This window comes from Polyergus mexicanus, unplaced genomic scaffold (assembly GCF_030449975.1).
Source record: "Polyergus mexicanus isolate NDT 795.1 unplaced genomic scaffold, iyPolMexi1.0 SCAF_12, whole genome shotgun sequence".
In the NCBI taxonomy this organism is placed as follows: Eukaryota; Metazoa; Arthropoda; class Insecta; order Hymenoptera; family Formicidae; genus Polyergus; species Polyergus mexicanus.
The window spans coordinates 1584218-1597500 of record NW_027223332.1 but is presented as its reverse complement, the minus strand read 5'-3'; the positions used below and the strand labels follow the sequence as shown (position 1 = coordinate 1597500).

At 38.7% G+C, this 13283-nt stretch overlaps 1 protein-coding gene across 2 annotated transcripts; it reads left to right on the top strand.

Annotated features, from left to right (window-relative positions):
• The first annotated feature begins 352 nt into the window (after positions 1 to 352).
• On the top strand, positions 353 to 3012 carry LOC138938243 (myrosinase 1-like). 2 transcript variants are annotated; one of them, XM_070305083.1, is made up of 7 exons: positions 353 to 593; positions 915 to 1036; positions 1114 to 1371; positions 1582 to 1759; positions 1901 to 2292; positions 2383 to 2624; positions 2898 to 3012. In XM_070305083.1, exons 1-7 carry the CDS (start codon positions 377 to 379, stop codon positions 3010 to 3012), a joined length of 1524 nt encoding a protein of 507 aa, XP_070161184.1. In that variant the 5' UTR covers positions 353 to 376. The 2 variants fall into 2 exon arrangements, with proteins under 2 accessions (XP_070161184.1, XP_070161183.1); XM_070305082.1 differs by having other exon boundaries at positions 2880 to 3012.
• The last annotated feature ends 10271 nt before the right edge of the window (positions 3013 to 13283 follow it).

The window sequence follows — 13283 nt, the reverse complement described above, 5'->3', positions numbered from 1 at the left end:
TTAATTATATATTTAGAAATCAATTATATTTTTCAATATATGACACTGACAGTTAATATATTTAACATTATTAAATAAAAGTTTCTATTTAAAAAAAAATATACTCACATATATTGCTGATACTATCTAAGTTTTATCATTCGTATTATAATTGCAACCGTTATCGGTTGCCATAATTGCCTTCATTTTCAATGGTATAATTAAGAATGGATATTTACTCAACAATTTAATATTACGTAAAACTTTACGGCCGTATATCTATCATAAAACTGCAAAGCTGTCATTATTTCTTATATATATTATGTATTATATGCGTCAAATAAAAGAGCAGGTTTCGTTTTACAGTGTTTTTCTCTTGTGAATAAAATCGCAGAAAATGTGGTTTTCGATTGATCTGAATACGTTTATAATTTATTTAAAATTTTATGGCACAATAATAATTTATTTTACCCAGAAACATATATCATATACATTATCGAAGAGAGATGTAACATTTAAGTTTTCTCAAGAACAAATCTATCTAGCTAATCTTTTGGCTCGTAATACATTTCCGGAAGATTTCTTGTTTGGTGTTGCAGCGCCTGTTATGCATAGTAAGTAATAAAAATAAAGATTCATAAAGAAATCAGAATAATATCAGATATTAGATCAATGTCAAAATAAATATCTTTAAATAAAAGAGAATGAATGTTTTTACATAAAAGAAAGAGAATGTGAGAGAATCAAAAAAAATATTCAATTATTTAACAATTTACTTTTTTATTTTGAGAGAAAGAGAGAGAGAGAGAGAGAGAGTCGCGTATTTAAAATATGCAGTATGCCAAAAAAAATGTCAAATGTTATAAATATTTTTATTATTATTTTTTGTTACAAAACAAAGTAATGCTAAAGAAGATGAAACGATGTCATTACAGATGAAAGAGAATTGCGTTGTATGATACGTGAAAAATCAGAATGTATCATGAATAATGTTACAAGATATACAAATTTTAACTTGCATTACAAAGAGGACATTTTGTTTGCAAAAAGCATTAATGTGAGTTTGCCCGCAAGGATATTATGACATAAAGATACTTTGGTATCGTCTTTGTAAGAAGTTTTATTCATTTGCAGTCTAAAATGTTTAAAATGTCCTTGTCATGGACAAGAATTTTGCCGCATGGCTTCACGAACTTCATTAACGAGGATGCTATACAACACTATAATACTGTTATTAATGAAATTATAGCGAATGGTATGACGCCTATGGTTACCATATTTGATTGGGATTTACCGCTCAATTTACAACTTTTGGGAGGATGTACGAATCCTATGCTAGTAAAATGGTTCCAGGATTATGCCAGAATAATATTTGACGCCTTTGGAGATAGGGTACATATAGTAAATACAAAAAGGGAAGAAAACTTGATTTCACACTTTGTATTTCACTCAAAATTTTGTAACTTTGAAAACAAGTGTGCAATTTTTTACATATATGACATAAAAATTGTAGAAAATTATAGAAAATTTTCTAACATATTTTCTAAATTTTTTACATGTATATCGCTTCTTTTTACACGCTCATTCTAACTCGGCTTTTAGGTGAAATTTTGGGTTACCATAAACGAGGTGAATTTGATGGCTTATTCTGACCACAATACACGTATAGCGGCAATTAATCAATCTGGCATTGCAGATTATCTTTGCGGTCATTATATGCTATTAGCCCACGCAAAAGTGTATAATATGTATAATGAAAATTTTCGCCAGTCACAAAATGGTATGTATCACCAACATGTATAATAACGGCAAGACTTGTTATCCGAGCTATAAGCATTCGAGTTGCAAACTTTTTTTTATTCGAATCTAAAAGCTCTTTTTGCAATGTATAAAAAATGCGATTTTTTGCAATCGGCGATAGGAAAAGTTGGAATTATTCAATTTTATACGTGGATGGAACTGCAAAATGATGATTCACAAGCCGATATTTACGGACAGAGAAGAGGCCTCGAATGGTACAATGGCTGGCTCACCCATCCAATTTTCAGCAAAAGCGGCGACTATTCGAAACTGATGAGAAATCGAATAGACTTCAAAAGTCTCTTTCAAGGATTCTCTCGTTCGCGACTGCCTTATTTCACGGACAAAGAAGTACAACTTATCAAGGATTCCGCCGATTTCCTCGGAATTAATTTTTGGAGAGAATTTAAGATTCGCGCAGAAGAAATATGGAAAGGAGAAGTATCTTTCAAACATGACGCTGATATTGCATTTCTTTCAGAAAGCGAAAGTATATGTAATACATGCACTGAGGTAAAAAGCTATGGATTATTACGAAAAATAACGGACCATATATATTATGCATAAAGATAATTTTTTTACAATTACATGATTTGATCGCAGATTACAATGTTGGCATTCGGCAAATTATTAGAGTGGTTGGATAACAATTACATACTACCCGATGTTTATATAATTGAAAACGGTTGCGCCGATATTGGGGAAATTGCGAAAAACGAAGAAATAATGGATATAAACAGAATAATTTATCTTCGACAGCACATATCACAAGTTATGAAAGCTATGCAAAAAGGTGTCAACATTCGCGGTTATTTGATTTGCTCGTTAATCGATAGTTTTTCACGGTAAGTTTAATCTTTTATGATCAATTGATATTATATTTATTATATGTAATATTTTCAAAAAGCTACATTGAAGTCAGAGAGATAAAAATGTTACATATTTTAGAAATTACATTTTACAGATGTTATATAATCATATATATTAATAGTTAATAAAAATAATTCAATGCATCAAATATCTATAATATTATAATTTTTTTTATTCAATATTTTTATACATTTTAGAATAAAATTCGATCTCTATCATATTGATTTCAGTAACAATAACCTTCTTAGAACATCAAAATCTTCAAAAGTGATTGCTGAGCTTTTTAAAACGAAAATCATACACTCGACAATAGAACTAGAGAGAACAGAAATAATTCCTGAAATAGACGAAGAAATAATATGAACATGCATATGAAATAAATATATGTAAAATAAATATGCACAGATATAATAGCTCGCATAATCTGTTTAAAAAGAATTTGGTATTATATGAAATAATTTAAGTAATCTAAATAAGAGTTTGTGTTTTACTATATCGCTAAAAGTTTAATATTGCAAACGTTGCATAAACCTGTTTAAATCCACAATTATTGATTGGAATTCCTACGTCAGTGCGTGCATAGATAAGTCTTGTTACATCTCCCCGATGTAATTCGCGTTATAAACGGTGCTTTGTGCGCGATTAAAATGGCACTCACGCGAATTCAGGCAATGCCCGTGATACGACACTGATGACAAGGAGCCGCGTAGGCAACGACCCGCTAATTTCCTCGCCAAATCGTCACGCATGGCTTGCGTCTGGGAAGCAATTCCGCAGATTCTTGCTTGCGAGGAATGCCGCCTTTGATCGTCTCTCGCGAATGTCACTCTAACAAGAACCGACGGATGCGGCGGATAACTCCGCAATGGCGGGTATTCGCGCGGGTCCGATCTTTTAATGCCGCTGGGATAAGTCCTTTGAAACGTCACTGCTCACACTGATTCGATACGAAGGAAACGACATTTGTCACAAGTTCAAACCGAGAGCACGGTAATACTGATCATCGCCCGACGACGACGTTCGACGGGCGGAAATAACGCTACCGCTTCAGTATATCCTGTGACCAAGTTGTTGCGCACTTACGTGCATAAAATAAAGAAACGCGCCGTATCGCAAAAGTTTCATCATGTATAATACATCCAAAAATGGCTTTTTTTCAAAATTTCATAATTTCAAGAAAATATTCTCACTTTAAAAAAGTCTTGTACTAAGAAAAAAGTGTTGAAAAAATGTATACCTACGTGTATCTGTGTGCACTATTTATTTATTAAATTTTTTTTATATAAAAATATGTAAAATATGTAAAATTTTTTTATTTAAAAAAGCTTGATTTATTCAAAAATATTCAAAGGATTAATAAAACAAACAAGTCGATACGAGCATATGTAAAGATGTTCGAGAATGAATGATTTTTTTTCATTATGAATTTTTTTATATATATTAATATAGATTAGATTATATATATACATAATATCATGGCGCTAAGAGCGATTCATTGATCTGGTAATATGCAAAACGTGAGCTCATATGACACGATGACACGAAGGGTGCATGTCTTCATCCTTCAAGCGTATCTATTCTTCGGCACCCGTCGAAACGACGAACGCGCGATTCGACATTTTCGGTAATGTCGAGCATCGAGCGCTCAGTTAATCGGTATATTTCGGGTCTGGCGTTGATAATGTGACGGTACGCGAGACTGGCAACGAGGGCGACATTATCGTCGCATCCCCACGTCGGACAGGACCACCGAGGGTATCAATCAGTGGTACATGAAAGGGGCGCGGTTCGGCCACGTCTGTCCTCCGATCTCGTATTGTCTGCCGAGGACAGATAGACAGCGCGCCAGCATACCGACATTCCGACGTATCTCTGTCCGATGACGCTTCTGTTACTGGAAGTGTCACGCTACTTTGTTCTAGTCTGCCATATAAGTGCCTCCTCCGTGTGCGGCGACGCCATTGTGCCACTTGCAGCTTTGTTGGTTTACAACTAGGTGAGAGAATGGAACGCCAAAAGACTGCACATTTGATGCGTGTTGTTGCATAGCGCCATATCTTATTGTCAGTTTGCGCTTTAAAATAACGAGAAATGTAATTTCAGATAACAATGTTTAATTTAATTACGAATAATTTAGAAATTTAAAAACTATTTGAAAGTTATAAAAGAAACACTTGTAATAATAGTTAATAAATCTTTTCTAATATTGCGAAATTTTTTAATGTTTTCAGTTGAGAGCACAAAAAAGCGTTAGATAATTACTTGAAAATAAAGATACTATTACATATATGTATACATATATTAAATAACTAAAAATGCAATTTTTTTTTCACAGTAAAAGAAAAGGCTCCAAGAAAAGTAATATTTTTTCCTTGAACGTAAAACAAAAGGCCCGCATTCATTCTTAGTAAGTGAAGGAAGAATGGCTGGCGAAGCGTGGACCTTTCTCCTTCTAGCCGACCCCCCTCGAAAGTACCCCGAATGTACCCCAAAGACAAAGGGTTCTTCCGCACGGCTGTCTTACTTTTTCACGATTCACGCAGTCGCTCGCAAAAAGCCATTGTATGCGCGTATGATGACAGTGTCTGCAAAAGTCACCGTAGGGGAAGACAGAGAGGAATATCCCGCTAGAAAGGATGTGACGTTGTCCCTTTGACTTTACTGGCACTTTGCTCGGGAATGGCAACCCCACCGGCGTGTGCCATCCCCCTCTTTCCTCTCCATCGTATTTATACTCTTCTATATGAACAATTCGTAAGATTACATAAAGGTCTTTCTAGCGCTTTTTCCTTTTCTCGAGAAACACTATGAGCGTTAAAAGAGCATTTATCTTTTTATAAAATTTTTTTGATTAGTAATTATATTCAATTATTAATCAATTTAATCAATAATTATTATAAAATGTTTATTATAATATGTTATTTACCAAATTTGATCAATATTTACTTTTTGTCGCAAGAAACAAAGTTTGCGTTATAAGAAACATGGTTGCAAATCATTTGATTAAAAAATCAACAGGCGAATAAGTTTGAAGAAAGAAGTTGGCACAACGAGTCTTCGAACTTCGGAAAACTTTTACCAAGGCTGTAACTATAAAGCAGCCAGCAGCGTTTTTCGTCGCCTTCTTCCCGCGTTTACGAAACCGACACGAATGGAAACAATTGCACAATCGAAGGGAAGGAAAAGTAGTAAGAGCTTTTTGCTTCGAGCGATCATATTCGGTCATTTAACCAAGGGGGTTGAATGTCCCTGATTCATTTCTTTCTGCATCGCTACGATACCGATCTTTTCACGATATATTCAGTACGTCGTAACTCTTATTCCATTGAATTCTAGAAGGGATCGTAAAATCGAGCGTTGCTTCAGCCTGAGTTGCCAACGATGGAATTTATGTCGTCGACGAAGCTGCGACGCCTCATTTCCGTTGATCTCCACGACGATACAGATGCCAGATGATCTCCCGAATATCTATACTTAACGCAGACGACGCGCGCGCAAAAAAGGTATTTTTACGGAGACAAGATAGAAGCTTCTTAACATACGCATAATAAAGTTTAAGAAATTCTTTAAAAAATAATAATAAATAGATATAAATAAAAATATCGATATTAAATTTTATATTTCACAAGATGCCGGGATTCTCGTAATTATCTTTCTTAGTACTTTTTTCCCATAGCTGATTATCGCAAGATAACAAAGACACATTCAAAAATATATATTAAGGTTCCCAGTCGCGCCATAAAGAAAAGCTCCAAACGATCCATAAACCAGCTTTCAAGCTGGATGAGGAAAGCCGCCGCACAGCTCGTTACCCCTGAAACAAAAAGAATTCGCCGACGAGCCGCAAACTGGGCCGATATCCCCGCACGCGGAAAGGCGGAACTCCGAAAAGTATGACGAACAATGAAGTCGTCTGTGGCGCGAATGTTCGCGGACAGGCTCTCAGCATAGCTGACGGTATACGAAAGGGATCTCCGTAGCTCATCCTGGCAGGTACTTTTATCTTCGCGGCGGGCGCGAGAATGTACTCGCGAGGTATCCGGTGGCAACGCATCCGGCGGAGTCGGAGAACGAAGTGGCTACTGACGAGAGACGAGGAGAAAGGAAGAGATAGAGAAAGAGAGCTATTTCGTCGGCCGGTGGTGGTGAGGACGGCGGGTTTCGGTCCCGGTGTGAGCGACGTTATCTGTAGGGGGGCGTCGACATTTAAAATGCAGATTAGAGTACGGAGGAACGGGCGCAAACGCAGACGTAAACGTAAGAGCGTTGGGCGGCAAGTGTTTTATTGGGGCCAGCTTCCGTTTCTGCCTTCCCGGGTCGGGTCGGGCTGTACGTGATGCAGCGCAGCGCGATGCCACCGCGCAGATAAAGTCACAGCCCCCGAGCTTTAACCGCCCGCTAATTTATTGATCCCTGATTTATTTGACACGGCTGGCCGCCGCAGCTTTAATTGCCCGCGAAGCGAATTTGACGAATTTTAATAGGACACGAGAGAGCTGCTGCCGATGACTTCTGCGCGCCGCTCTTTCACGCGTGATGAATTTCAACAGGAGGGGGACTGTCTTCATTTTACAAATGCGCGTGTCGGAAAAGTTTTGGCAGCGCTTCATCATAGCGGGTAGCGGAATGGAAACGTCACCGATTTGATGCGTTTAGAAGATTACTTATCTGATGGATTGTTCTTTGCGTTGCAAAATGTCGATATAAATATATCGAACGTATTATAAAAGATTTTTTCTTTTGCGTCAAATAAATTACTTTCTGACAATTTTCTCCATCGACTACATCATCTCATCCAAATAAATTTTGATTTATTATGATTTATTAAGAATATATTTGATGCACTTTAGATTTTAGATTACTCTGCGCATCTTGTTTAATTTTATTTAATTCGCTTATATGTACAAGCTTTTAACAAGTCTATTAATCAAATATTTTTTGCATAATATCAGATCATGTGCAAGGTAGTCCTTCATAGATGCATAATTTATGTTTTTATGAGAATTTCTACAGGATAGATTGGCCGTGAAATGATTCTACATGTAGACATTTCTGCTCCCTCTATCCATAAAATTATCCGATCGATTAAAAGATAGTTCTCGCTCGATAGACTGCCCTTTGGTGAGCAATTACGAACAGACTCGAGACCGGCAATGGAATTAAAATACATCAAATTAATCGACTAGCTGGGCAAGACTTCGAGAGCGTAACGCGATTTACATATCTGTACAAGCTTGTTTGACTTTAAGTACCGCGGCAAGATCGATTCGTCGTCCGAGCAGCACGCGACTACGAGCAATCGTGCTAGGAACTCGATGAAAGTTTACACAAGCAATTGGCACGGGAAGGGGATCCTTTCGCGACTTACCGGAGCCGAAGATCAAAGCACGATGGTAACTCAAGGCAAACCGTCACTATTCGAGGTAAACCAAGAAGATCTCCGGAGATCTCGCCATTGCCGAGAGTCTAATCCGACGAGGTTTGGCGAGGGATATGTAAATGCGAATTCGCGCAGGTGACAACCAATGGTGTCGAATGCTTGCCGAACTTGTGGAATTTCAATGTAACGAGCTTGAAGCGCGATCATCTTGCGGTATGATTATTGACACTCGAGAAATTATTCGATTCTGAAGACCGTATGATATCGTACGGTATCCAAAATCTTTTTCGACGCGATTGAAAGAAGGAGAAATGATTGCCAAATAATATCGAGAAATTTGAGTAAAAGAAAAATATAATTTCTTGTTCTTTCTTTCTTATCGATTATTATCGTTTTTCGCGTATTTATATTCTTCATTAGACATGTCTACGTTTCCCTTTCGGGCCGGAAACTACGAGCGTTTGGCAATTACATGATATACGAGAGCAAATCTCACTAGATGTGCATTGTCCAGTTGTGCCGTTGAAATCAGAGCCAGTAACAATGGGGAGTGACCTCGGCTCGATTGTCCTTTAATTTACGGGAATCGCAAACCTCCCCTCCCCGCCCCTACTCTCTGCCGTAGAGAGGCCAAGCTACTTCCGCGAAAAGCACTCACGACCCTTTGCTCTATGCCATGGCACCTTTCCCTCTCCTCTCCTCCTGCCCCGCTCACTACCTCCTCCCCTTCGCAACTCAACCCTCTCTTCACGCGTCAACCCCGTTTGAGTGCGCGGGCGCGCGCCATGAGCTTAATTCGATCTCCATAATCGCTCGAGCTTTACATAATCGCGGAGAGTGCTAATACCGATTCCCGCGCTGCAACCGATTCCCCGACATACTCCAGGCGCGCGATTAAGCAGCACGGATTACATCTGCACGATGCAGCGACTACGATGGCCGCACCTGGCGAATATACACGAAACATCGTGATTCGCACTGTTATTATGTCATGAATATTTCATAGCGCTCTTACTTTTAGCTCACATGCTACATGCATATACTGTCGCAAATATCGTCGTGAAGAGATAGTTGAATATTGATTAACGTAGCGTTAATTATTAAATTTTATCGCGTGTCATATATATTTATATATATTACACTTAAATTTATTTAATTACTACATGTAACTACATGTGTGGAATGTATACTTTATTTTTGCTTTTGTATCGCTTGAATCCGAGCGATACAAGAAATTGTTACCATGAAAGAACGTACAGTAAAAGACGTAGAAAAGAGGGTGCTGTAATGCACGTAAGCGCAGCTGAGAGATGTGCTCTTACACGCGCAGCTCTAGCGTCGAACAATCGCTTTGCACCCTTGGCGCGAAACGGAAAATGTATCTCGGTTGACAGAGCTCAAACAAAGGGTCGGACATTCGTGCGAGGGTTGTCCCCGTCACGTTTCCTCTTTCGCGCTGTTCTTCCATCCGGCGTCTCATTCCATCTTACCGCCTGTCCCGTCCTGCTCTCTCGCGTGACATTAGCTCGGCAAATACCCATTCTCGAACTGTCAAAGGATTAACGTCGCACAGTACGATCCTATTCGTGCGTCCGCTCCGGCGCTTGTAACGAACAAAGTTCATGACGTGATTCCGTAGAAGCGGTCGACCAGCAAAATCGTAGCCTGGAAATGGCCGAATGTCTTCATTCAGTATCCGGTTTCTATCCATTTAAAACTGTTGTAAGTATCGTATTGGGATGGTGTTTGTGCGCGTGCATGTAAATTGGATTTTGTAATTGGATTTAACAATGCAAGCAGAGAAACAGTTATGGATACTCCTAGCTATCCTAAGAGCCTCCTGCCGTGACTACTTTGAATATTAAGAGAGAGAGAGAGAGAGAGAGAAAGAAAAATCATTGTCTTCTACATTATTGAAGATTTTAGGGAAAATGATATTAAATCATTATTAAAAAAGAAAAGAGAATTAATAACAAGATTTGAAAGGTTTTTAAATCCTGTTCTGAGAATGTCTGCTCTTAAATGTATAATAAGTTATTAACTCTTACGGAGAGAGAAAGAAAAACAGAATTGTAGCAATTAATTCTTATTAAGAACACTCGGCAAGCGCAAGTGAAATTTTTCTAATATACATAAATACTGGTAAATGTTAACATATGCAAATATTATATCTGTACAAAATCAATAGAGGGAACGAAGCAATGTATCAGAAAATCGTTTGTTTATTATGAAAGGGAACGAGGTATTTGAATTCTAAATGAACAAGACGTTTCGGTACTTCGCAACGCAATCAATCACTGTTGCCGACAGATCGTTGCTTTTAATTGATATTAATTCTCGATAAGACTCGATTCCGAGCAATTTAATTAACATCGCCACGAGGCACGCAAGACAAACGGTCGGGCCGCCAGCTCGCTTCTTGCACATTTCATTCCGAAGGAAAGATACATTTTTCGCCAGTGAACCGCCATGTCGGGATGAAAACAAATAACAAACCATGGTACACCGCGTTTTCATCTACGGGTACCAGCGTCGCCAAGTCTTACTTTACCGGAGTAAACACCAGTTCCGTTCCGAGGAAAAGACGAGCGAAGAAGCTCGTTAAAAACTTTCCAAAGCCAAATACTTTCACGGCACTGTAGAATCGGAACGCTGGCTTCGTTTGGCAATCCGCTGAGTCGAGATCTTCGATTATAAAGTCGTTCAAGACAGCCAGATTTTCTGCAATTGAGAGCTTTTTTTGACCGAAAGTTTTTCGCACGCCTGTGCAATTGTAACTTTATATAGAAGTTCCGTTACAATCCAGTAAATACGATTATAGGAGTATCTTTGCGGTAATATAAATAAAATAATGTATAAATTATTGACACTTTTAATAGATCGCAGTATCGCGGAATATTCAAATTGATACAATCATCAATTACCTTTTCCATGCAGGAAGCGTCATAAGATATGTCAGTAATACGCCACGCGTCTTTTCTCTCGCGGAATTTCAAGGTGTTCCGCGGACCTGAATCTCGATCGTTCGATGAATCGACAAAACCAGTTGACAATTCAACCGCGGTCGAGCAATCTTATCGATCTTGTCGATCTTTCGGCTTGCCCGCCCACGCTCAAAGACCGTGTTCGACTCGTTCAGCTCGTTTTTCTTCTCTATCTTTTTCTCTTTCTCTCTTTACGTCTTTCTTTCTAGCGCGAATCATCCCCTTTCTCCTTTATCACCTTCTCGCGTTTCTTATCTGACCATCTCCCTTTCCACGGCCAAGATGTAACGCCACAAAACGCGCACTGTTGGAACGAATAGTGCCTTGAGATAGAAACATCGTGCTAGTCTTATCAAAGATACATTTAATGGGATATTGAACGTCGCAAAAGAGTGCAATTGAATGAAACATATTTTTATAAAAATATTGATTTATATATATAATATATATATATTTATGGAGAGATTTTTCTTTTTAAGATTTTAAGATTTTTCTTTTTCTTTCTCTTAGAATATATATAATATCATACATATTTACTTTTTGCATAATATATATTATTAATATTTTATATTGTATTTTCTCTCTCTAGCTAAAACATGTCATGTTGAAATTACAGCTGCTATCTATAGTAAAATACTCCACAATTCTTTATCTGACGGAAACAACTGACGGGAATATTTTAAAGTCCCATATATTAAGCCTTCGGTATATCGGATATCCAGCAATTTCGCATTTTAAATGTTGGATTCTAGATTTATTGTTTCCCTGCTGAGCGGTACGCCAGTTGCGGCGCGGTTATCAATCAACCTAGTAGATTGCATTTAATAAGGGTAAGGTGAGATCCACGCCCTCAAATCTTCCTGTATATTTCATGCAAAGCGTCTCGAAAAGCTTCTCAGACGGGAAACGTTACATTGACGTGGTTCTCGTTGCCGAAGCAACCGCCACTGCAAACCGGAAAGATATACGAGATGGCATAGGAATTTCATTTAATCCGAGCTTCCGCGCGGTCGGCCGAGATTCGATTTATGGTGTAATCAGGCTGTGCACGATTCTGCTCTTCCCATGCAGTCTCTTTTGCGCGAACACACCAGTGAATCCAGACGTAACCCAAGACCTTTTATGCCCCCCTGCGCGCGATTCGCTGTTGTACAGATCTAAATTCTTGCACCGCGAAAGAGAGAAGGAAATATAATAGAAGGAATTTTTCGTATTGTACGCCACTGCAATTACGAGCGTAGTTCTCTCCAAGATTTTCGATATCTTCCTTAGCGAATGTTCTATGATTCGAACGATATAACAATCGTGGAATTTTCGGCAAATTTACTACATCATCGAAACGCGTTCGTATCATAAATCACAGCTAACTGTAATAAGCATCGCTTGCAAGACTATAGATTAGCTGGGAAATTATTATGTAACAATGGCAACAAATATTCAATCGTTTTGGCAACGTTTGCCAACTTTCACCGAGAAACGACTCAATTTGTATATGTAGACACACGGTAACATCAGTCCCGCGACTGCATATATGAGCTTGACATCGCACCACGAAAAAGAAACTTTTCCAACTCCAAAGAAGATGCACGATTTTTCTTCGTCGTCCTGTCACCCACATAAAGAAACATTCCAAGTTTACGCTTGCACGTGTGCCCGTTCATATTCCGACCGTGAAAACGATTCTGTCTGACGCTGTCCCCTCCGCTGTCCGTTCTCTGAAAGAGGACCGTCAACGATCAATCTCACACATGACACGCGTCGCGCGGAGTTAATTTAACGACGGTTACGTATCCGTGTCTAATTGGGGAAACGGTCAAAAGGGGAGAGTCTCTTTCTCTCTTTGCTTGATTCTTTTCACAATTTAAGCGGAAGACACGCAGCCCATCGCGACCAGGCGAAATTAATTAGTTTGGTGACCCGAATGAAAACTAACGAATCTCTAGCATACCACTCATCCCCATCTTCTCTTTCGCAGCCTTTCTTTTTCGGTACCACGCCGAGCAAAGTAATTAAGGACAAAAACAGCATTCGAGAGATCTACCGGAGTACGTAAGCGGATCGAATGAGCGTCAATTACAGAAAGGAATCGCGCCAAATACGCTGCGGCGTAAAGATTTAACGGTGACGCAAGAGGAAGAGGGTGAAAGAGTGAATTAAAGTACGGTGAAAGGGAATGGATACGAGCGCTCACGTACAGATAATGCAGACTGGATAAGGCACTGATCGATAGGACGCACCGGTCAATCCACTATTCCAGGAATTCAAGTTCC

Bases quoted from the DNA above. Each gene is read 5' to 3' on its own strand.
- LOC138938243 (XM_070305082.1), top strand. From the start codon at position 377: ATGTGGTTTTCGATTGATCTGAATACGTTTATAATTTATTTAAAATTT. The intron at 1,037-1,113 runs GTGAGTTTGCCC...ATTCATTTGCAG, and splicing joins TGTTTGCAAAAAGCATTAAT to TCTAAAATGTTTAAAATGTC. The intron at 1,372-1,581 runs GTACATATAGTA...CTCGGCTTTTAG, and splicing joins TTGACGCCTTTGGAGATAGG to GTGAAATTTTGGGTTACCAT.